This window comes from Abrus precatorius, unplaced genomic scaffold, assembly GCF_003935025.1.
Source record: "Abrus precatorius isolate BTA unplaced genomic scaffold, Abrus_2018 Scaffold10, whole genome shotgun sequence".
Classification (NCBI taxonomy): domain Eukaryota; kingdom Viridiplantae; phylum Streptophyta; class Magnoliopsida; order Fabales; family Fabaceae; genus Abrus; species Abrus precatorius.
Genome location: NW_020874292.1, coordinates 28,817,100 through 28,837,796, shown reverse-complemented (window position 1 = coordinate 28,837,796; position 20,697 = coordinate 28,817,100). Strand labels below are relative to the sequence as shown.

The following is a 20,697-nucleotide window of genomic DNA, read 5'->3' as shown; positions in this document are numbered from 1 at the left end:
CCCTAACCCACTTACCAAATCGACAGATACACGAGCCCAATTGAGTGGCCCATTTTAACAAAATAACTAACAAAAGTAAGAAAAGAAAAAGTAATAATAGTAATGATTTCGAAAAAGAAAACCGGGAATGTCGGTCGGTGTCACTTTTCAAAAATAAAAAAATGTCAGGGCATTTTGGTCATTGGAGTCAATTCCTATATAAGCTCTCTCCCTCCATTTCTTTCGTTTTCTTCACTAAACCCTGATCACATCAATTAGTGATTCCACTAATGGAAACCAGAGACCGTGGCCGAGAGCAACCAGGCGGTTACGGCGGAAGAGGAACTCGGCAACCACCGGAGGAGCCGACTCTGCAACCAGAATGGCGTCGTGCTGGAGAAAGACAGCAGGAGCTGATTCTGCAACCGGAATGGCGACGACGGAGGCCGAGCGGTTCTCCCTCCGAGTCTTCTAATCGCGGAAGTGAGGAAGAGATTCTTCTCCAACCAGAATGGAGGCGCTCCAAGCCAAATGCGACTGCGAGTGGTAGCGTCTGGGAACCAGAATGGAGGCGATCGAGGCCAACTGCAACTGCATTTCCGTGGAACCAAAACTATGGCGTTCAAAAACAAGGAGGAACGAGTTCCGGTGGTGTTGAAAAAGGTAGAGATGCTAATGACTCTTGGCGACCAGCTTCAGGTATATTCACTGTTCAAGTAGATTTTCTGCTTGGTACTTGCTGTATAAGTTGCTTGCTGTTCGTTTTTAAGTCAAGGAATACAGATAATGATGTGCTAACGTGCAATGTTGATTGTGAATCATTCATTACTATAATCATGGAGTGTTTTGTTTGCTTGTTGCCAGTTTTATTGTAATTATATATATAAACAAAAAGAACGAAACGCGATCTTAATTTTATTAATCATAAATAACAGGCACGTGGTGGATAACAAACTAGGATTTCCTGGGTTACATGATTACATCTCATTCTCTTCATTAAAGTTTTATCCTATATTGACATCTGTGGTATGCATATGTTCATCAGTGGATGTGAATGAATTATTAAAAGTTGTGCTTAATTATTTTGTCACTTGTTTTAGCTATCAATTTTCCTTGCAGATTCTGTAGTTTCCAAACTGGAAGGACTACAAATATCAAAACAGTTAGTTGTATCTTCTTGTGCCCTTGAAAAAAAGGATAGAATTTCACCTATTCGGAGACCTGATAATGGTGGCACGTTAGCCATTCTGATGAGCAGACTTCGTGTCAATCATTTTCCTGTTAACTTCAATCCAGAGAGTATAATAATGCATTATAATGTTGATGTCAAACCAAAGTTTATATCAAAATTTGGCCAGCCTCAGAAATTATCGAAGTCTGATCTGTCCATGATCAGAGAGAAACTGTTTTCTGATGATCCGGAAAGGTTGCCCTTGGAAATGACCGCACATGATGGTGCAAAAAATATTTTTAGTGCAGTACAATTACCAGAAGAGACCTTTACTGTGGATATCTCGGATGGAGAGGATGAAAAGACCCTTTCATATAGTGTTAGCTTAACACTTGTTAATAAACTCAGGCTTCGCAAGTTAATGGACTATCTAAATGGGCATACTTTCTCCATTCCTAGGGATATTTTACAAGGGATGGATGTGATGGTGAAAGAGAATCCAGCTAGACGCACTGTTTCTGTGGGACGGCACTTCTATCCCACAAATCCTCCTTTGGTGGCAAAAGATCTTCACCACGGGATAATTGCCGTTGGGGGGTTTCAGCATAGTTTAAAACCTACGTCTCAGGGTCTGTCCTTGTGTGTAGACTACTCAGTGTTGGCTTTCCGAAAACGAATGTCAGTCTTGGATTTTTTGCATGACCGTATTGATAACTTTAAATTGGATGAATTTGAAAACTTCAGGAAATATGTTGAAGAGGCACTTATTGGATTGAAAGTTAATGTGACTCATCGTAAATCCAAAAATAAATACATTATTTCAAGATTAACACCTATGATCACAAGGTATGTCACTTTTCCTATTGACAATACCGATGGCTGGAGACCCTCTAAGGATGTTAGTCTTCTTAGTTTTTTTAAAGATAAATATGGAAAGGACATCATGTACAAAGATATTCCTTGTCTAGATTTAGGGAAGGACAACAAGAAGAACTATGTACCCATGGAATTCTGTGTTTTGGTTGAGGGCCAAAGATATCCCAAAGAACGTCTAGATGGTGTGGCTGCAAAGACATTGAAAGCAATGTCACTAGCTCACCCAAATGAGAGGGAATGTGTGATACAGAAGATGGTGCAGTCTAGTGATGGACCTTGTGGGTAAGGGGAACATTATTTCTATTGCATTATTTCTTTATGTGTCCTTTTGGAACCTTTGTTATTACTTTTCTCAGTTCATACTCAGTTATAGTTGCATGAAATGTCAATGATGGATTTAGTTCATTAGGTGCTTATTTAAAGAGTGAATTGCAGGTTACACACCCTCTTCAATTTTGGCCCACATGCATATTAGGGATAGGGTATTAAGAGGAAAAAATGACCCCCGTAAACCTAAACTTCATGGTTTGTGTGAAAACACCTGTCAAACAACCATGAAATATCTACCTGGTGTCTTGTGCAGATAACTGAACAAGTTTGATTCATATGCTCTGGTACTGACTGCCGAATTGGAAGTTGGAAAATTCTTTGGATCATCTAAACAGGAGATTAATCAGAAGAAACTTAGTAGTAGGACAGAAAAACTTAGTTGTCAATAAGAAAAACCTACAATTTACTCTTTACAACAGCAATCTTTGAACTTATTAAGACTGGGACAACAAAGAGACTCAGCTTTCTTTGGAAGACAGCAGAAAATATTATATTTGACAGTGTTCCTAACAGATTAATAAAATTGACAAGTAAACATGTAGCTAAATACCATGAATCACAATGCAAGACTCCTATAGAAATGAGGAAAAATATACTATTGGACTCAATGAAATATGACATATACACTGGAATTTCTATTTATGGTAAGAATGAATAATTTTCAGATCATGAAATTACCAAACATGATGGGAGGATTTTCAACTGAACCATCCTTCTATCCTGGCTAGGTGAATACTGGAAGTGATTAGTTAAAATACATGTTTAAACATAAGAATTGGTTTATTCATTTAGTGTCTGTGGATATATGTGTGATTATATAATTGATCAATTATGTTGATTTTCTGATTTGTTGGAGACATGTCTCACTTAACTTATTCGGCAGTGGTGATCTTATTCAAAATTTTGGAATGATTGTCAACACAAACATGACAACCATTATAGGACGTGTAATTGGCCCTCCAGAATTGAAGTTAGGTGATCCAAATGGAAAGATTATCAAAACAACAGTGGATATGGAGAAATGTCACTGGAACCTTGCTGGAAGATCAATGGTGGAAGGAAAACCAATTGAGAATTGGGCCATTCTTGATTTCACTAGTTTTGGTCCGTTCAAGTACAAATTAAGAGCCAAGGAATTCATTCAAAAGTTTATTGGTAAATACAAGAAATTGGGTATATACATGCAGGAGCCCATTTGGTATGAAGAATCTTCAATGAAGATACTTGCAAATTATGATTTACTATTTGAATTACTTGTAAAAATTAACAACATTTGTAAATATAACCAAGGTCACCTGCAATTTCTTCTCTGTGTAATGGCTAAAAAAAGTACTGGGTACAAGTACCTCAAGTGGATTTCTGAGACCAAAGTTGGTATAGTGACTCAATGTTGCTTGTCTAATAGTGCTAATGAAGGGGAGGACAAATTTTATTCTAATCTGGCTCTCAAGATTAATGCCAAACTTGGAGGCAGTAATGTGGAGCTCAGTAATAGGCTCCCTTACTTTGAGAGTGAAGGGCATGTTATGTTTGTAGGGGCTGACGTCAATCATCCTGGTTCTCGGGACACCAGGAGTCCATCAATTGCTGCTGTGGTTGCAACTGTTAATTGGCCTGCTGCAAATCGTTATGCAGCACGTGTTTCCCCACAATATAATCGAAGTGAGAAAATATTGAACTTTGGGGAGGTTTGTCTTGAGCTTGTTGCATGTTACAAGAGGATGAATGGAGTCAGGCCAGAAAAAATTGTTGTTTTTCGTGATGGGGTGAGTGAGTACCAGTTTGACATGGTTCTTAATGAAGAGCTTCTAGATTTGAAGAGAGCATTCCAAAGATTGAATTACTTTCCAACAGTCACTCTTATTGTAGCACAAAAACGACATCAAACTCGTTTGTTTCCAGAGGGTTGGAGGGATGGATCTTCCAGTGGCAATATTTTGCCAGGAACAGTTGTGGACACAAAAGTTACACACCCGTTTGAGTTTGATTTTTACCTTTGTAGTTACTATGGAAGTCTAGGTACAAGCAAGCCCACTCATTACCATGTCTTATGGGATGAGCACAAGTTTACATCTGATGAATTGCAGAAGCTCATATATGATATGTGCTTCACCTTTGCCAGGTGCACTAAACCTGTATCTTTAGTTCCTCCAGTGTACTATGCTGACCTTGCTGCTTATAGAGGACGATTATACCATGAAGCAAGGATTGGGATGCAATCTCTGAAGTCAGCAGCATCTGCATCTTCTACGGATGCTTCATCAGTTTCACAAACAGCTTCATTTGAACAGGGATTTTACAGGTTGCATGCTGACCTGGAAAACATAATGTTCTTCATCTAAAGGACCTATTGTTCCCTCTTCCAGAAGCTGGGGACAGCTTTCTTTCCTGTATACTCATGTATTGCATATACTGCCTTTTCTGCTCAAATAGTGAAAAGTTTGTGTGCGAATCTAATGGCTCGTGAGTCTTGAAACCATCTTCTGTTTTGTCTTGCCAGGCAATATTGGTAGGCTCTAATCAACTCACCGCAGTGGAGCTCTAATCTAGGTCTTTAAGTACATATTTTTTTATTTTTTAATGAGCTTCTGTTTAGGTGCCCCTTTTCTTTTCCTGCTCCTTGAGTTATACTGTATAGCTTGTCTCACTGCGCCAACGAGTGTGAATTAAACTAATGTCTGGTATCGAGCATTATTTGCTACTGGAAATTGGCAATCTTTTTGAACTTTCTAGAGTTGATACCCTTGTGCTTGGTGGAACACAATTTGCCATGCTTTCTTCTTTATTCAGTTTATTTATTCTTTTTTGTGCATACCTATTGACTTATATTGTTGGTCTCTCTGATTCTGATTTGGTAATTGGTACTATTCTTTTATATTTCTTTTCTTTTCTTCGTGTGAACAGCTTGGCTTGACTTGTTTGCAACGGTTGTAGCATGTATCCATGCTTCAAAAGGATTTGCTTGATCCCTACACATCTTCAGCATATTTCAGGTTATCTGGAATCTCAGAAATAGGTACAGACTGCTTCAAATGTTGTAGTTGGCTTGAAAATTATGGCATAAGAGCCTGAGAAATCTTTATTATGCACTCAGTTTCTGATCCTATGCATGAATTACCTGCACAGGACTGATATCAATCTCAGTTGCTGACATCTACCTGTGAATCTTCAATCTTTCATTGAAGCCCTTGGGTAGCATATAAATGGTCTAGAATCAGCAGCTTTTTAAGCCTACAATAGCTCTAACTTTGATAGATTAGCTTGGAATCAGTTGTAATATAGAAAAATTGCATATATGCTTTGATAACAGAATAATTGTACAGTTGTAAATAGGATAGCCAAGTCGCGCTAATTAGGAGGCTGTTTTGGCAAGTAGTCTAGCATACCTATTATATGTATGACCTTCGTACAGTGAGAGAGCATGATGACATTATTTTACAAGTTTTTCAGCTTAGAGATAGAAATAAATTCAGTAACCGGGTTCGGGTGGGGGTAATAAGTATTTTTGAAAAAAAGTACAAATCCTCATTAGTCAGATGAACGTGCCACTGATGGGTTATTAAAATTTGATTCAAGGTAACATCTTGATTAATTACTTTATTATTTGATATCAACAGTGATGAATATAGAATTTTAAAAAAAGAAAATTAAAGAGACTAGAATTACAATATTACAAAGAGTGGAATTAAAACTTAATTTTTCTTTTAAGTTTGTTGTAGTGAAAATTAATACTTTTTATTCATGACTAACTTTTATAGAGTAATATATTATTTTAGTCTTTAAAATTGTAAGTATTTTGCAATTTAGTGTTTGAAATTATAAAAAAAAAATAATTCTTGAAATTATCATAATTAAATTATTTTAGTTCATAAATTTATGAAATTTGTCATTTTAGTCTTTAAAATTATAGATATTTGTTAATTTAGTCTCTAAAATTAAATTTGAAAGGCCTATAAAATTATAAGAAATTGATCATTTTAGTTCTAAAACTATAAATATTACTTAATTTAATTCTTAAAATTATAAGTACTATTTAATTTAATCCTTAAAATTATAAAAGAATTTGAAATCCCTTAAAAAATTAAATATTTTAATCCCTGAAATTATTTGACCTTAAAATCATAACAAAAAGTTTTAGTTTCTATAATTCTATATCTTTAAAAAATCCTAGTTCTTTAGACTAATTTCGGTCAAATTTGCCTAACATATAGGTTACAATAACTCAGTACCACACCCTACCTCATCTCGCATCTACATATTATGTATCAATTCACCACTCACAAAGTTGTCCATTAGTGGCATTACACACCCTGTCCATTTTTTGAAAAACCATGTTCTAATGAAAACACCCCACAAGGAACAAAGGCTCAAAAACAGATTTTTTTTTTAGCATCCTTTCATTTCTTTTTCTAATATATGATGGAGGATAGGTGTACCAAGTTGCTTAACCGTTAGATTTAATGATATCTAATTAGATGATTAAGATTATAAACTTGTTATCAGATAAGCAAATAAACAAGTGGGACGGTGGAACATCATAGGGGAAGACAGAACGCTACTGGATAAGAGGTAATGCCGGCAGAGAGAGGTGGAAATTCAACATGGTAGTAGCAACGTAGATGTGAGTGACGTCGGTAAAACTCACATCTTCTCCCCAAATGCAGAACTCTACCTCCTCTCCCTCATTGTCTACAGAGAGTTTGAGAAATAAGTATGCATGCACTTTAAGCACTAGAGAAAAGATAAGTATAGAGAAATTAATCATGCTCGTCGATGGGTGTGACTGGAGAGAGGAGGAGTGACTTTAAGCACTAAAGTTTGTATAGGTTTGGTTTGAGGCTCGTGTGTGTAATAACCATCACAACGGTAGAGTCTTTGAATGGCAACGACCAATGGAGGACAGACCCACCTGGAGGTGAACCAGCCCTTTTTCCTTGCTGTGCACCGTGTGAATTACAACCTATAAGCCAATACGTGAATAAGTATCAGGTTTAAGTTTCATTATAAAAGTATTAGAAGGGTTTAATCCCTTAAAATTTAAATGAATTTATTCAATTTAATTAAGATTAGTGGTGCCTCCATATTTTCAATATTCTCATTCTTATTTTCGTAGCTGTATCTACCCATAGCTATTCAAGTGTCTCGTCAGCCAGCTGTCAAATTATATTGCACACTGTATATAAAGGAGAATTGATTCCACTGAACGCCTTAGGTAAGTATCTTATCTTATTTCTAACCTTACTTGTATTATTTTTATAGTAAAATATTTATATTTTTTCAGTCCTTTAAAATGTATTTTTATTTTATTTTATTTTAAAAAATTATTTTATTTTCTACATTTTTTAATTTGTTATTTTTATTAATGTAATTTCACAAAAAAGTAATATTCGATATAAAATTTATACAATATTTACATTAATCATGTCATCATTTAATAATTAAATTTTAATATTAATATTAAATTTAAAAATACAAAAATCAAAATAAAACTATAAAAATTAAAATGCAAAATACGTAAATTAATTATTTAATTCTTAGTTATTTTATTTTAGTTTTATAAATTTTTTATTTTAATTCTTTAACTTTAAAAAGTATTTTAAATAAGTTTTTTCATCAAAAAGTGTTAATTTTGTTAAAAAATTATTGTTATTTTTTTATTCTTTAAAATCTGATAAAAATAACAGTGGAGGAGCTTGCATCACAATTCCTGTTAAAAGACAATCACTTCTCTTCCGAACAATCTGATAATGTAAGGATCATACAACCTTTTAGAGAAGTATATATTTTCATGAAGTAAACTTTTTAATTTTTTATTTTCATTTTGACCCATCATAAAAATAGTATTCATATTTTTGCAATTTATACACAACAATACTCACAGCAGATATAAAGTGTCAGCAATCCAAATAACTTAATTTCAATAAGATTACTGGAAAAGACTAATTCTTAATTTTTAGATAAAATATATTTTAATGCATGTAAATATTGCTAAATTTTATTTTATTTTTTATTGATTTTAATTTTACAAATTTTAAAATAGTTTATTGGTAATGTTTTATATAATTTTAGACATGTCACTTTATATATTATTTTAAAGGTCTTTTGTTACATGAAATAAATAATTACTTTATTATATAAAAAATATTATTATTTTTTATTGGTATGGGGAACAGGGAAAAGTAAAAGGTGGCAGCCTTTCCCGAATATGCCAAAATTTCTTGGCTTTTGGCTCTGTTTACACGGCAAGCGTTCTCCCTCAAACATCAATTCTCACTTTGTCCTCTTGCTTCTCAACACTCATTTCGAGTTTGTTTGTTTCAAAATAATTAAAAAAACAAGAAACATGTTTTATGTTTTTAAAATAAGAATATATTATTTAAAATAAAATTGTAAATTAAAGTTATATATTAATTATATTTAAAAAATAAATTAATTTTATTAAAATTAATTCTATTCAACTTTATATTTCACATAAACTTCTTTTTATTCCTTTTTTTATTCTTTAAGCAAAAACTTTATTAAAAATTTGTTAATCACGATTGACAATTTATATTTATGTAATTTCTCTAAATTTTATATATCAGTACATGTTCTTTTTAAATATTATATAAAAATAAGTTTATTTAAAAATTAATTTAAAAATACTGTATATTAAAATATTAAATTTTAAAGAAAATAATTAAATAAGAAACTCAAAAATATTTATTAAATTTTATAAAAATAACTAATTTTATTAGAAACCGTTATTAGCAATGGATGATTTTTAAATTATATTTTCATAATTTTTTCTAAAATCTCACTATTAATATATATATTTTTAAATACCATATAAAATAACTTTATCAAAAATTTAATTTAAATATATGAAATTTAAAATATTATATATTAAAATATAAAATTTTAAAAAATATATAAAAATATTAAACTAAAAATAATAATTTTAAATTAAATAAATTAATTATAAAAATTATTAATTCCAACAAAATAAATAATTTTATTAAAAAATTACTATTAATAACTTTTGAATTTCTTTAAAATTATTATTGACTATTTTTAAATTTTAACTTTCGAAATTTTATATTTTAGTTATATTATTTTTAAATATATATTTTAAAAAATTATTATTAAGCTTGTTTTCTCTCTTTTGAATCTTCGATCCTTTCTCAATCCACCTTTGTACTACCCTTTTTTGGTCCATCTTCCCTGTCCTTCCACTTTCTTCTCTCTCTGTTTTTTCATCTTCTTTGGTTCAAGCTTCTTCCTTTTTCACTCATCATCACCCCCCATTTTCTTCATTCCACACACGCTTGATCCATCACTCATTCAAGTTTTTCCAAAGGAAAAAAGATAAAATCAACATGCAAAACCTGTTATGGCTCTGGCTTCAGAGTCCTCATTAAACGTTCCTTGTTGTTTCTATCGTCGGTTTCAGAGGAACGTTTTTATTGGGGTATATCGTCTTTCTTTTGCTTTTCAGATTTCTGGGTTGTGATGGAGATAGGCTATGATGGTGTCTGTTACCGGTATTCACATGCATGTCATTTGTTTTGGCGTGTTATGAATTGCTCTGTATCTTGGAGTTGAAGATAGCATTTATCTTTCTCTATTCTTCTTTTTCTTAATATTTTTTTATTTCTTTTAATGCAATTGCAATGACATAAAGTTAAGAAACATTGAAAGTATCGCCATAAATTAAATTAAAAATTCAATTTTTTTATCATTATATTTTCATAAGTAATCCGGGGCATGCTGATTCTTATGATTTTTTTTCTTACTTTTTTGTAGATATTCATCGTTGGTGGGGAACCCATTGTTGGAAAATTGTTTCTTTTCTTATTATTCTTTCTGCAGCACTCAGTGGGATTGTGGGGACCTTCAAAATTGGATCTTGAACTTCAAATTTGTTGGCATGGTTAGCGATGCTGTAATGTGAGTTCTTAATTTAAAGCGAAAAAAGAAAATTGATGCTTTGCATGGAAGGGTGAATCATACATGGAAGTGTTGTCAAAGTTGTTGGGTGGCACACTTAGTTCAATAACCACCAAATGTATGGTTTTGCTTGCTACTGTTTTGATCCTAAGAGCATTGTTGGTTCCTTCTTTTCCTGGCTTTGATGAGATTGAATGGAGCAACCTTGTATATATCCGAAGCCATCCTCCTATGATGAATTTTCACTTTGGAATTCGGCACAATAAGTTTTTGGCGGTTCCTCAGCTTGTGTGGGGATTGAACAACCAGAAGATTGCATTTGCAAGGGCTTGCCTTACTGCTAGAATGCTGAATAGAACATTGTTGATGCCTAGGTTTAGTGCCTCGCTGTTTTACAAAGAAATTGACCTCTTGCAACCCATTTCCTTTGACAAGGTGTTCCAATTTGAGAAGTTTAACATGCAATGCCGCGGTTTTGTCCGGTTGGGTCGATACTCGGATGTGTTAAATAGAACACAAGTGATGGAATTGCTAAAGGGAAGTGGAAGGAGGTGGACAGTGGAGAGGGATTTATCACAGTTGAGGGAGCATAGTATGGGCTCTTTTGATGACTATGAGGTGATTCGGATAGTAGGGAAGAACCCTTTTTTGTGGCATGATCATTGGCCTGTGAAGGACTATGCAAAGGTTTTTGAGTGCTTGAATTTGATAGATGAGATTGCTAGAGATGCTGATAGGGTTGTGTCTAGGATTAGAGGAGTTGGAAGAGAGGTAAAAGGCAACAGTGAATCAATTGAAGTGGTAAATAGCATAACCTCTTATAGGTCTTCATTTCAGCCTCTTCCATATGTTGCTGTTCACATGAGGATTGAAATTGATTGGATGATCCACTGCAAAAAGTTAGAGCAAAGATTGAACACGAATCTAATCTGCAGTAGCAAGAAAGAGATAATCGAAAGAGTTAGGAACATCGCTGGTTTGAAGACTCCGGCCATTGTTTATCTTGCAGTTGCTGATAAACTCCTTAACAATTCTTCCATATTGGAAGATTGGGAAGAAGGCTTTCTTCCTTTTGAGAAGAAGAAACTTGGTGTTGATGAAATTTATAACAAGTACCCATATTTAATTCAGTCCGCAATTGACTATGAAGTGTGTTTGCGAGCCAATATCTTTGTGGGAAATAGTTTCTCCACATTTTCAAGTCTTATAGTTCTTGAAAGAACACAGAAGATGATCAGAATGGGTGTTCCAAACATGTGTGGAAATGATGCAAAATGGCCTTCTTATGCTTACAATATACCAGGAGAATCAAATGGCCCTATGAAATGGATTACAAATATGTCAGAGCCGAGTCTTCAAGCAATAAGCTATGGCACCAAACATATCTCTTGTTGAAATTGCCGTATATAAAATTTAGAGTAGATTAAGCTCTTGTCTCAATATTTTCACTTCGGGAGTTTGATTAGCACATTTCAGGGAAAAAAAAAGATGTAGAGAATACAACAATGGAATACAGTAGTTGTTTAAACTGAGGTACTGTTTCTCGTTATGTAAATTTAACCTATTATTGTGAAACAATTTTCTCTGATGTTGCATTGATTGCACAGTTGTCAAAAATGAAGTCCCTTCTAAACCTTCAAAAGGGTAACTTTAGGTTTCTGTTTATATTTGTTATAATTTGCGTGGTGTTTTTATTGATTTAGGTTCACGTGTGAGAATTGCAAAAGGTGGGGAGAAGATGTCTAAAACTGTACGCTGGTCGTGTCTATTTTGTTGCACATTTGAAAGAACACAAAGTGGACCCTCTTATGTATAAGTGTTCTTCCATAATGTTGCGAGGAACGCTGCAGTGTAAAAATTCCATCTTTAGAAACGATTTTTCTCTTACCACAGATAAGACTTTATTATTGTTTTTGTTACCCATGTATGTACACAATTAAAATATATTTATAAATTAATTTGAATTGTATATTTTTATTGAGATATGAACTTTTTATGAGGAATTGATTTTTTAGCTTAAAATCAAGTAATCTTATTCAGTCACCACATCACATGATGACATTAAAAATCTGTAATTCCTAATCTAGCTAAAAGGTATTAATGATAAGAGGGGGGCCATCATAGACCAGGAGGGGGCGAAAGGCATCTGTCCCTAGGGTGGGGGAAGGAAGGAGAGAGAGAGAGAGAGAGAGATTTGCATTTTGAAAATTGAAAGATTAAAATTGAACAATTTTATAAGTTATGGATAAAAATAAAATTAAACTTATAGTAAATAATGTAATATGATGAAAAAAAAGATATAAGACAAAAGGAGATAGAAAAACAAAAGAGAGAGGTAGAGATACTAGTTAGATATATAAATATCGTTTTGGATGTATGTTACATGTCCAAATTTTCGGTTGAACATGTCTCCTCCATAACCATGTGACAATTCGATTCAGCCACCTTTTTGAAAAAATTAAATATTTTTGGTAAGAGGTCGTTGTATCTGTCTCATCTGCATGTGTATGAATGGTAATGGGATTGGGGGCCCATGTTGAGATGGTTTACGTTTTAGCCTGTTACATCTCTGAGTTGTTGTTCCATTACAACCCTAAAATTATGTTAATGTAACATAGGTTAGGGTTTATATGTTGAATTTTGCAGAGACAACTTTTTCGTTTACTCATAAACTATAGTTGCTATGGTTGTGTTTGGTTAAAAAAATATATCTGATAAGCTAGTAATGGAGCCGTTTGGTAAAACTCACCATTTTTGTTTTGGTGAAAGTGAAGGGGAACTCACTATGTATTGGCTATTTAAGTTTGTGTTGGTTTGGGCTTACTCCGCCACTTAGGATTGGGTATGTGCTATGGATTTATAGCCCATTTGTTTTGACGTTTTAACCATACTTATACTGTTCACACAAAAACAAAATCATAGTTTTACCATCTGTTTTTTTACAAACCCAATCAATGGGTTCACCTATTGCTTTGTTTATATCCATTAGATAGTGCTTTAAAGAGATAGTTGAGATTAAAGCATAAAGGTTATATGATAATTTTTAAAAAATAAAGAATATAAACTTTGATTAAAGTTTACCGGTCAAAGAGTAAATCTAAGAATTTTTTATAAAAATATCATAAATGCAGTTCAATCATAATTTACAATGCATTTTTATTTTTTAAGATATTGATTAATAAAACTATTTTAATTAATATACAGTATAATCATTTATTTAATATTTTTATTTTTTGTTCTGTTACATTACATAAATTAGTACAAGATAAGGCAGCTGTGTTAAATGTTAAAAAAAAGTAACAATTTAATCTGGTTCAAGCAAAATTGTAAAATGCTTTTTTATTTATTTAAAGAAATGCATAAACTATTACAAGGGGTGTATGTTCCTTTATCATTCATATTTTGAAGCTCATAGTGTGTTTTGGTTGCCATTGCTGCCATTTGATTTTTCGCTGTCTTGTCGATCTGTATTGATAGCTAAGGTAGAATCTACTTTGATGGAAGAGTATTTTTTTTTTGTTTTTTTTCAGATTTTAGGGAGCAATTGGTAAGAGAATCCTTTTAAATTTTCCAGAGAGATTAAGAATGTTAAAATGAAAAATGTTAATAAACGATTCTATCTTTAATTTAATCATTCCTCTCTCCTCGTACTTTTGTAATTATAAATGAAATTTAATCAATAATTAAAAATGTGTTAAAAAAATATATTATAAAAGATACTCTAACATTCTTTATCTGAAATTCTGATGTTTGAAAACTCATTAATTTTTATGCAAACTTTTGTATATATTTTGTTATTCTTTATCTGCACAAATCATTTGCTCCCCTGCTTATCTGGCGAAGCAAAGCACTGTGCTTGTCATTTTGTTATTCTTAATAATCCCACTTTCTCTCTCTCTTGGGGTCGTATTAATAATTAATAATACGAGTAAAGAAAAGTTGTTACGCCGCTGAGGTGAAGTTTTAGATTATTAGGGTTTTTTGTTGTGTTGCAGTGTTTGAGAATCACAGCTTAAAAGAATAATAATACCAAATTCGAACCAGATAAGGAGTATGCTATGGAAGTTTCACTTCTTTTCTTTGACACCCTTTTCCTTTCTCTCTCTTCTCTTATTCTTCTTGTTTAGTTACCAACCCTCCATCAAAGTCAATGCCTCCATTTTTTTTATTTCTTTCCAACGCTTATAATTTGATTTCTTTTAGGTTTCCTAGCCTCCTCTATCTTGTTCTCTAGGGGTGAGAGTTTTCCCTTTTAGCTCTTGAATGAGATTTGTGATTCGCATTGTTCAAGATCTCGAGTTGTTCTAATTTTCGATTTTTTTTTTATCAGTGTGAGGATAAAGCCCAAAAGGGCTATGTCTTGCTGTGAATTTTTGTAATTTTTTCTTGGAATTGATAAAAAAAATTTGATTTTTTAGATCGATTTGTTGATGGGTTATGCTGGGGTATTGTTAATTGTTGTAAGGGCTACGTGAAGTTCTGTGACAGGAAGTTTCAGGTAATTTGTTGGGAAAATGGAGGATCAGGCTTTAGTTGTTGCAGAATCTGATAATGTTGGAAGAGAGGAAGAGGAAGATGAGTTTTGCAGTTGTTGTGAGGAAGAAGATGAAGAAGTGTGGAAAGAAACTGAGGAGCCTGTGGTGGAAGAGTTGAAGGATGAGCTTGATGAATTTTCAGTAAAAATGTTCTTTAAGGGGTTGTCAATGGCTGGGGTTGATAAATCAAGTTCTGGGTTTTCTGGAATTGGCGTGTTCATGGAAAGGTCGTCAGGTCTTGCTGCTATACGGGTGCAGAAAAGGCTTGATTTTTATGCTGAGGAGTCAGTAGTTGACTATTTGGCACTCTTGGATGGCTTGCTGGAAGCTGAGCAGAACAAGATCCGCAGGGTTTATGCTTTTACAGATTCTGAATTGTTGTATGATCAGGTTAGCAATTCAGTATTTAATCTGATCATTTCTTTGTTTTGTGAGGATAAGGCTTTGTTGTTGTTGTTGTTGTTATGTTTCTTTGTTTTATGCTATGACCAAATAGTATAAGAGGTTTTTGTTATAGCAGCCACACTATGACACATCACAATTGACACTGCTAGGCCTTATTTATAATGCATGTATTGATGCTAGGCCTTATTTTTTTATGTAACGGGAATGCTTTATGGACTAGGGGGATGGAGTTAACCATTTGAATATCAGCAGATATCCTACATTCAAAATTTGTCTTAGAAATACTTCAATTCGTTGACATGTGCCACTAGCCTCTAATAATTTTTTAATGTGCATTTCTGGTATTTTCCCAGGTCACATGTCCTTAACTATCCTTCTGTTTGAATGTGAATATTTGGACAGATTACATTTGAGAAAGATTTGGAGACGCCACTTTTAATGGGACTGAGAGAAAGGATTCTGGAACTTGCCCATAGTTTTGAAGCTTTTGTTTTGAAGTTTATACCGAGCACTGATCTTGAGCAGCCACTCCAGTTGGCCAAAGTGGCTATTGGACTTGTCACTTTCCCTGTAAATGGTGAGAGATTATTTAAGAACTGTTCTATTTGCTGGGATGACAAGCCAGTGCCAATTATGGTTACTTTGAAATGTTCACACACATTCTGTTCACATTGCTTGAAGGCCTATGCTGATGGTAAAATACAATCTTGTCAAGTCCCTATAAGATGCCCTCAACCAGGATGCAAGCATTGCATCTCTGCAACTGAGTGCCGGTCTTTTCTTACATTTAACTCCTTTGAATCAATGGAGAAAGCCCTTTCAGAAGCAAATATTATCCATTCAGATAGAATTTATTGTCCATTTCCAAATTGCTCTGTTCTCCTTGATCCTCATGAATGTTTGTCAGCTAGAGCCAGTTCATCTAGTCAGTCTGACAATTCTTGTATCGAGTGTCCTGTTTGTAAGAGGTTTATCTGCATGGACTGTAAGGTTCCTTGGCATTCTTCTATGAGCTGTGTAGAATACCAGAGTCTGCCAGAGGAGGAGAGAGATGCTTCTGATATTACCTTGCATCGTCTTGCTCAGAATAAAAGGTGGAAGCGTTGTCAGCAGTGCCGTAGAATGATTGAGCTTACTCAAGGTTGTTACCACATGACATGCTGGTAAGATACAATAAAAAAAGTGTTGATTATTTTTTATATTTATTTCGTTATGTAGTCTATTATTGCAAATCTGAAATGTGCTTAGATCTATCCAGTCAACCAGTCACACTATCTATTGAAAGTGGAATCATATAGATTATAAAATTTACCTGTTAAGAAGAGAGAGATCTGCCTATTAAATCCAGTGTGGCATGCAGATATGCCAATTTATGGTGTCTCGTTTCCTTCTCATGGTTATGTGTGAAGAACTTCTATAATGTAAAATGTTAAAATGAAACTGTCTGTAGGTCCTTATTAAATTTTGGTTTGAGAGTTAGAACATGTGAAATGTGAATGTATTGTAACCTTCATATAAACAAAGACTGGCATTTTAAACTCATACTCAGGAGAGAGAGAGAGAGAGAGAGAATGGTTGATGATATGATCCCACTGAAATGATAATATATCAGTGCCCAGAGGAAATGACTTATATAGAAATGATAGATGACTAAGTTGTTCCATATGGCAAGAGAGGGATAAAGAGAAATTTATTTTTATATAATTTAATCTCTTATCTTTTTCCTGGCATGTTTAATAGTTTCTGAAAATCATAAGATATGAAATGACTTGCACAATTACAAATTCTGCATAGAGTTGGGGATGCAAGAGGCCAATTAAATGAATACTTTGGTGAATAGAGGGGATCGGGCCCTGGGGGTGATGTAGGATTGGGAAATAGTTTGTGATCCAAAAACCTAATGAAGGCCTGAGAAGAGAAAGCTGAGTTCTGTGATGAATTTGTAGAAGGAATTGTTATGAGATAATCTGCTATTTGGGTTACAACGATTTTTAAAAGTTTTGTTGCTGTAGGACAAGTAATATGTGGGTTTGATGTGGGCCCTATGAATCAAAGTTGTTAATTTTATGTTTTAGGCTTTCTAAATAGCAAGAGTCCTGAGAATAGGGATTTGTGGACAAGTGGCTGAGGACCATAAGTTCAGTCATGGTTATGTGATTAAGATTCCAAGTCCAAACATTTGTAGGCTGAAATTAAACCAATTGATTTTAAAGTATATAGGCAGCAGAGGATGGTTAGATATTGAAGATTTCAAGGGCCATGATTATGTGGGGGCTAATATTGAGGAAAATATTCCAAAATCCACATTTTAGTGGTAATCACAAGGAAGAGAAAAATCTGCACTTTGGAGCTTTTCTTGTGGCTATGAGTAGTATTTCTTTTCAAGATGCAGGGTGAGAATTTATGGGGCTTTGAAATTTTTTATAGTATGAGTTTAGGGTGGTAAAGAAAATAACGTTGTATGTGAAACTGTTTGGATACGAACAATACTAGCATCCACAGCAGTGGGGAAAGAAGTGGAGTGAAGCATACAGCACTTAGTATTCAGGCCTGTTGAGCATTTAGTTTAGCTATGGCAAGTTAATACTTTCAATCATCTAAAATTGCTCAAGTACAATTATATTAATGAAGTTTTAGTTGCTGTTTAATAAGAGAAAGTGAGGTACCAATATAAATAAAGGGACGTTTTTAAAATCTAAATGGAAGGGAATCATTTAAATTAGGGTTAACCTTTGACTGTAGGACTGAACCTTTGTGTTCCATTTGATGAAAACTTTGGAGAACCCTACAAAACAGTGGCTTTGTGCTAAAAATGAATCCAGTCTGACCTTTCTCTTTGGCTCTGTGGTGGATATTCTTCTAGATCTTTCTGCCAGTATGTAGCCCATGACATAGCCCTATGGCCTTGTGTTGATGGGCTGTCAATTAAGTGTTTATGCCTTTCTGTTTGCTTTTAACGATAATCATAATCCATGCCTTTTTTCTTTTGTCCATTTCATTCTAAGAAAGATGATAGTATGTGATGTTTGAATGGCTGGGTGATCACTGATCAATAACTGGCCAAATAAAAAAAAAAATAGACGCGGGCTATAAATTGTAACTCAGGCGCAAAACAATACTTAGAAGTAAACTATTACTCACATCTAAGCTTTGGTAGAGCTGAATATGTCCCAAATTATGTGTACGTCTCATCCATATATCCAAATGGTGTCATTGCCCTTTTTCCATAGAACGCACCATATTGTTAGGAAATTGTTAATAATCCATCTGGTGCCATATTTGATATTAATATGGTTTATTTTGGCATAGAACTACTAATATTATCTTTCATTTTATTGGTATGCACTTGCATTGTGTTTTAAAATCTATTTATCCATTTGATAACATATTAACAAATGCGTAGGATACAAGATTTATTAACTGTTAGATTTAACATATGTTGTATCTTCAGTTTAGAAGTCTAAGTTGAATTTCATTCGTGTAACACAAACAGTCGCACTTATTTTATCACCTCTGTTCTATTGTAGATTATCTTCTCCGATAGCATTCAATTCTTGTGTCATAATTTCAGGTGCGGTCACGAGTTCTGCTATTCTTGTGGTGCGGAATATAGGGATGGTCAACAGACATGTCAGTGTGCATTTTGGGATGAAGACCGCTCTGAAGACTCCGTGACGCACTCTCTTCAAGAATCAGAACAATGGGCATGGGAGACTTTCAATTCTCTCTCCATGATCATGGATGCATACTCAGACCAAGAAAGATCGCAGCTTGCGCTTATTCAAAGGTTCCTAGCTGGGGGTTTCAGTCTCAGTGACCATAATCCTTACCAATCTCCTCCTCGCTGTACAGAAACTTACGTAGACCCCATGAAGGATCTACATCAACTTCCATGGCTAGAGAGATTTGTGTCTGTGATAAGTGACAACTACTATGAAGATTACATTCAATGAAATTGTGAGAGATCTTAGACTACCTAATAAGTTGATCAGCTTCCAATCTCAACTAAGTTTTGAAAGGATGCAGAAAGAGTTTCTGATTCTATCCACTTTTCATCAAGAGGTGGTGTGGCAACATGGTACCTTTTTTATATGTTCCTTGCTTGGATATCTTTGATCCAAGGTCCATGGAGATATTATATCAAGGTTAAGAATCTGTTCAGGATGATGATTCTCTTTAAAAGAAAAAGGGAAAAAAAAAGGGAAATTTGGAAGAGAATACATTTTGCTTGTGGTTGAGAATACAATGTTAGTCATTTAAAATAATTCCTGATTTTTATTTTGGGTCACGCCACCTTTCCATATTCACATTTTCATTAATCAATTGTTCAATTAATTTAATTACTTGAGGAAAGGATGCATTTTTTTCCAATTGAATTAACCTCTTTTTTTGTCACTTAAATTGGGGGTATTATGTTTCTTTAGAGATTGTTTGACTACAAGTAGTTGTAGATGACTAGTCATGAAAAACTCTCCATTTGAAAATAATGCTTGGTCTCTATTTGTAATGAAACGGTTATTTATTTTTTATCAGTTTTTTTTTTCAAATAACGTAATGATTTCCTTGTATTTAAGGTCTTATTAAAAAATGCATGACCCCTAAATTATTTAGTGGGCGTTGATCTTAATTAAATACGATATGCAATTGTATACGTTCTAGCCCAGAGGACAAAATTTACAAGATATATTGGTTTCGTTTGCTCACTTAACACAAATCTTTCACAGTTTAAGATTGCATCTTAGATAGAGAGATTGTTTGGTGTAGTTTGGCAGAGGTATAGATTGATCATATTTATATTGACCTGATATCATGATTTTACTACGTCGAGCTAGGCCATGTAAATCATTACATAATCATGTAGATAATTAGGATTAGTAAAAATATCAATTTTTTTACACCAAATTTTAACACATTAGGCTTCGAATTTGAGACCGTCGATCATGTTTTAATATATTGATTTGCGGAATTTGACTGAGAAAAATCTCCTTCTATAGAATGCATGTTCCGTGGATATAATATTAAAAAAGACAACTAAAATAAAAAAGAATTTATTGATGTAATATATAGTGCATATTTAATTTAGTTAATTTTGTAAAAATAGTAGTTTAATTTTGTGAATTTTGAGAGAGCTTAAAAAAACATTTCTCTAAATTGATGATTTAGTGTCAGGAATTCCCAAAGAATTTTTTCAGACATTGTTTACTTATACGTTTCTTTAGTATAACTAATCAGGTTTTTAAAAAATTAAAATAATTTTAAAAAGTGATCTTTTTGCTTTAAATAAATGTTAGTATTTTTCAGGATCAATTTTCCAGGATCACTTAGATGTTCCATTCCATATGATGGTCCACACAAAGCATCAAAATGTTTAAAAAGTTGTTTTAAACTACTTCATCCAAATTTATCATAAATGTTGTTGCTGGTACGACACCTATGGATAATTAAGTTTTAAGAAAGAGGAAGGTCACATGT

The 20,697-nt window shown here is 33.4% G+C and overlaps 3 protein-coding genes across 4 annotated transcripts; all 3 read left to right on the top strand.

The window, feature by feature from the left end:
* Positions 1–269: 269 nt before the first annotated feature.
* On the top strand, positions 270–4,698 carry LOC113852206 (protein argonaute 2-like). The gene is made up of 3 exons (XM_027482446.1): positions 270–695; positions 1,080–2,308; positions 3,240–4,698. The coding sequence occupies exons 1-3, from the start codon at positions 270–272 to the stop codon at positions 4,696–4,698; spliced, it is 3,114 nt and encodes a 1,037-aa protein (XP_027338247.1).
* Positions 4,699–10,348: 5,650 nt separating this feature from the next.
* Positions 10,349–11,680, top strand: LOC113853252 (O-fucosyltransferase 23-like). The gene has a single exon (XM_027483774.1). It carries the CDS (start codon positions 10,349–10,351, stop codon positions 11,678–11,680), a length of 1,332 nt encoding a protein of 443 aa, XP_027339575.1.
* Positions 11,681–14,099: 2,419 nt separating this feature from the next.
* LOC113871267 (probable E3 ubiquitin-protein ligase ARI10) lies at positions 14,100–19,414 on the top strand. 2 transcript variants are annotated; one of them, XM_027508256.1, is made up of 3 exons: positions 14,100–15,210; positions 15,628–16,388; positions 18,797–19,414. In XM_027508256.1, the coding sequence occupies exons 1-3, from the start codon at positions 14,800–14,802 to the stop codon at positions 19,176–19,178; spliced, it is 1,554 nt and encodes a 517-aa protein (XP_027364057.1). In that variant the 5' UTR covers positions 14,100–14,799; the 3' UTR covers positions 19,179–19,414. The 2 variants fall into 2 exon arrangements, with proteins under 2 accessions (XP_027364057.1, XP_027364065.1); XM_027508264.1 differs by having other exon boundaries at positions 14,248–15,210; positions 15,628–16,366; positions 18,797–19,033.
* Positions 19,415–20,697: the final 1,283 nt, after the last annotated feature.

What these genes read in the sequence shown, in the direction of transcription:
- LOC113852206 (XM_027482446.1), top strand. Translation starts at nt 270, where the DNA reads ATGGAAACCAGAGACCGTGGCCGAGAGCAACCAGGCGGTTACGGCGGA. An exon ending in CAGGTATATTCACTGTTCAA is followed by an intron (nt 696 to 1,079) that starts GTAGATTTTCTG and finishes CACTTGTTTTAG; the next exon opens with CTATCAATTTTCCTTGCAGA. An exon ending in TCTAGTGATGGACCTTGTGG is followed by an intron (nt 2,309 to 3,239) that starts GTAAGGGGAACA and finishes CTTATTCGGCAG; the next exon opens with TGGTGATCTTATTCAAAATT.
- LOC113853252 (XM_027483774.1), top strand. Translation starts at nt 10,349, where the DNA reads ATGGAAGTGTTGTCAAAGTTGTTGGGTGGCACACTTAGTTCAATAACC.
- LOC113871267 (XM_027508256.1), top strand. Translation starts at nt 14,800, where the DNA reads ATGGAGGATCAGGCTTTAGTTGTTGCAGAATCTGATAATGTTGGAAGA. An exon ending in CTGAATTGTTGTATGATCAG is followed by an intron (nt 15,211 to 15,627) that starts GTTAGCAATTCA and finishes ATATTTGGACAG; the next exon opens with ATTACATTTGAGAAAGATTT. An exon ending in TGTTACCACATGACATGCTG is followed by an intron (nt 16,389 to 18,796) that starts GTAAGATACAAT and finishes TCATAATTTCAG; the next exon opens with GTGCGGTCACGAGTTCTGCT.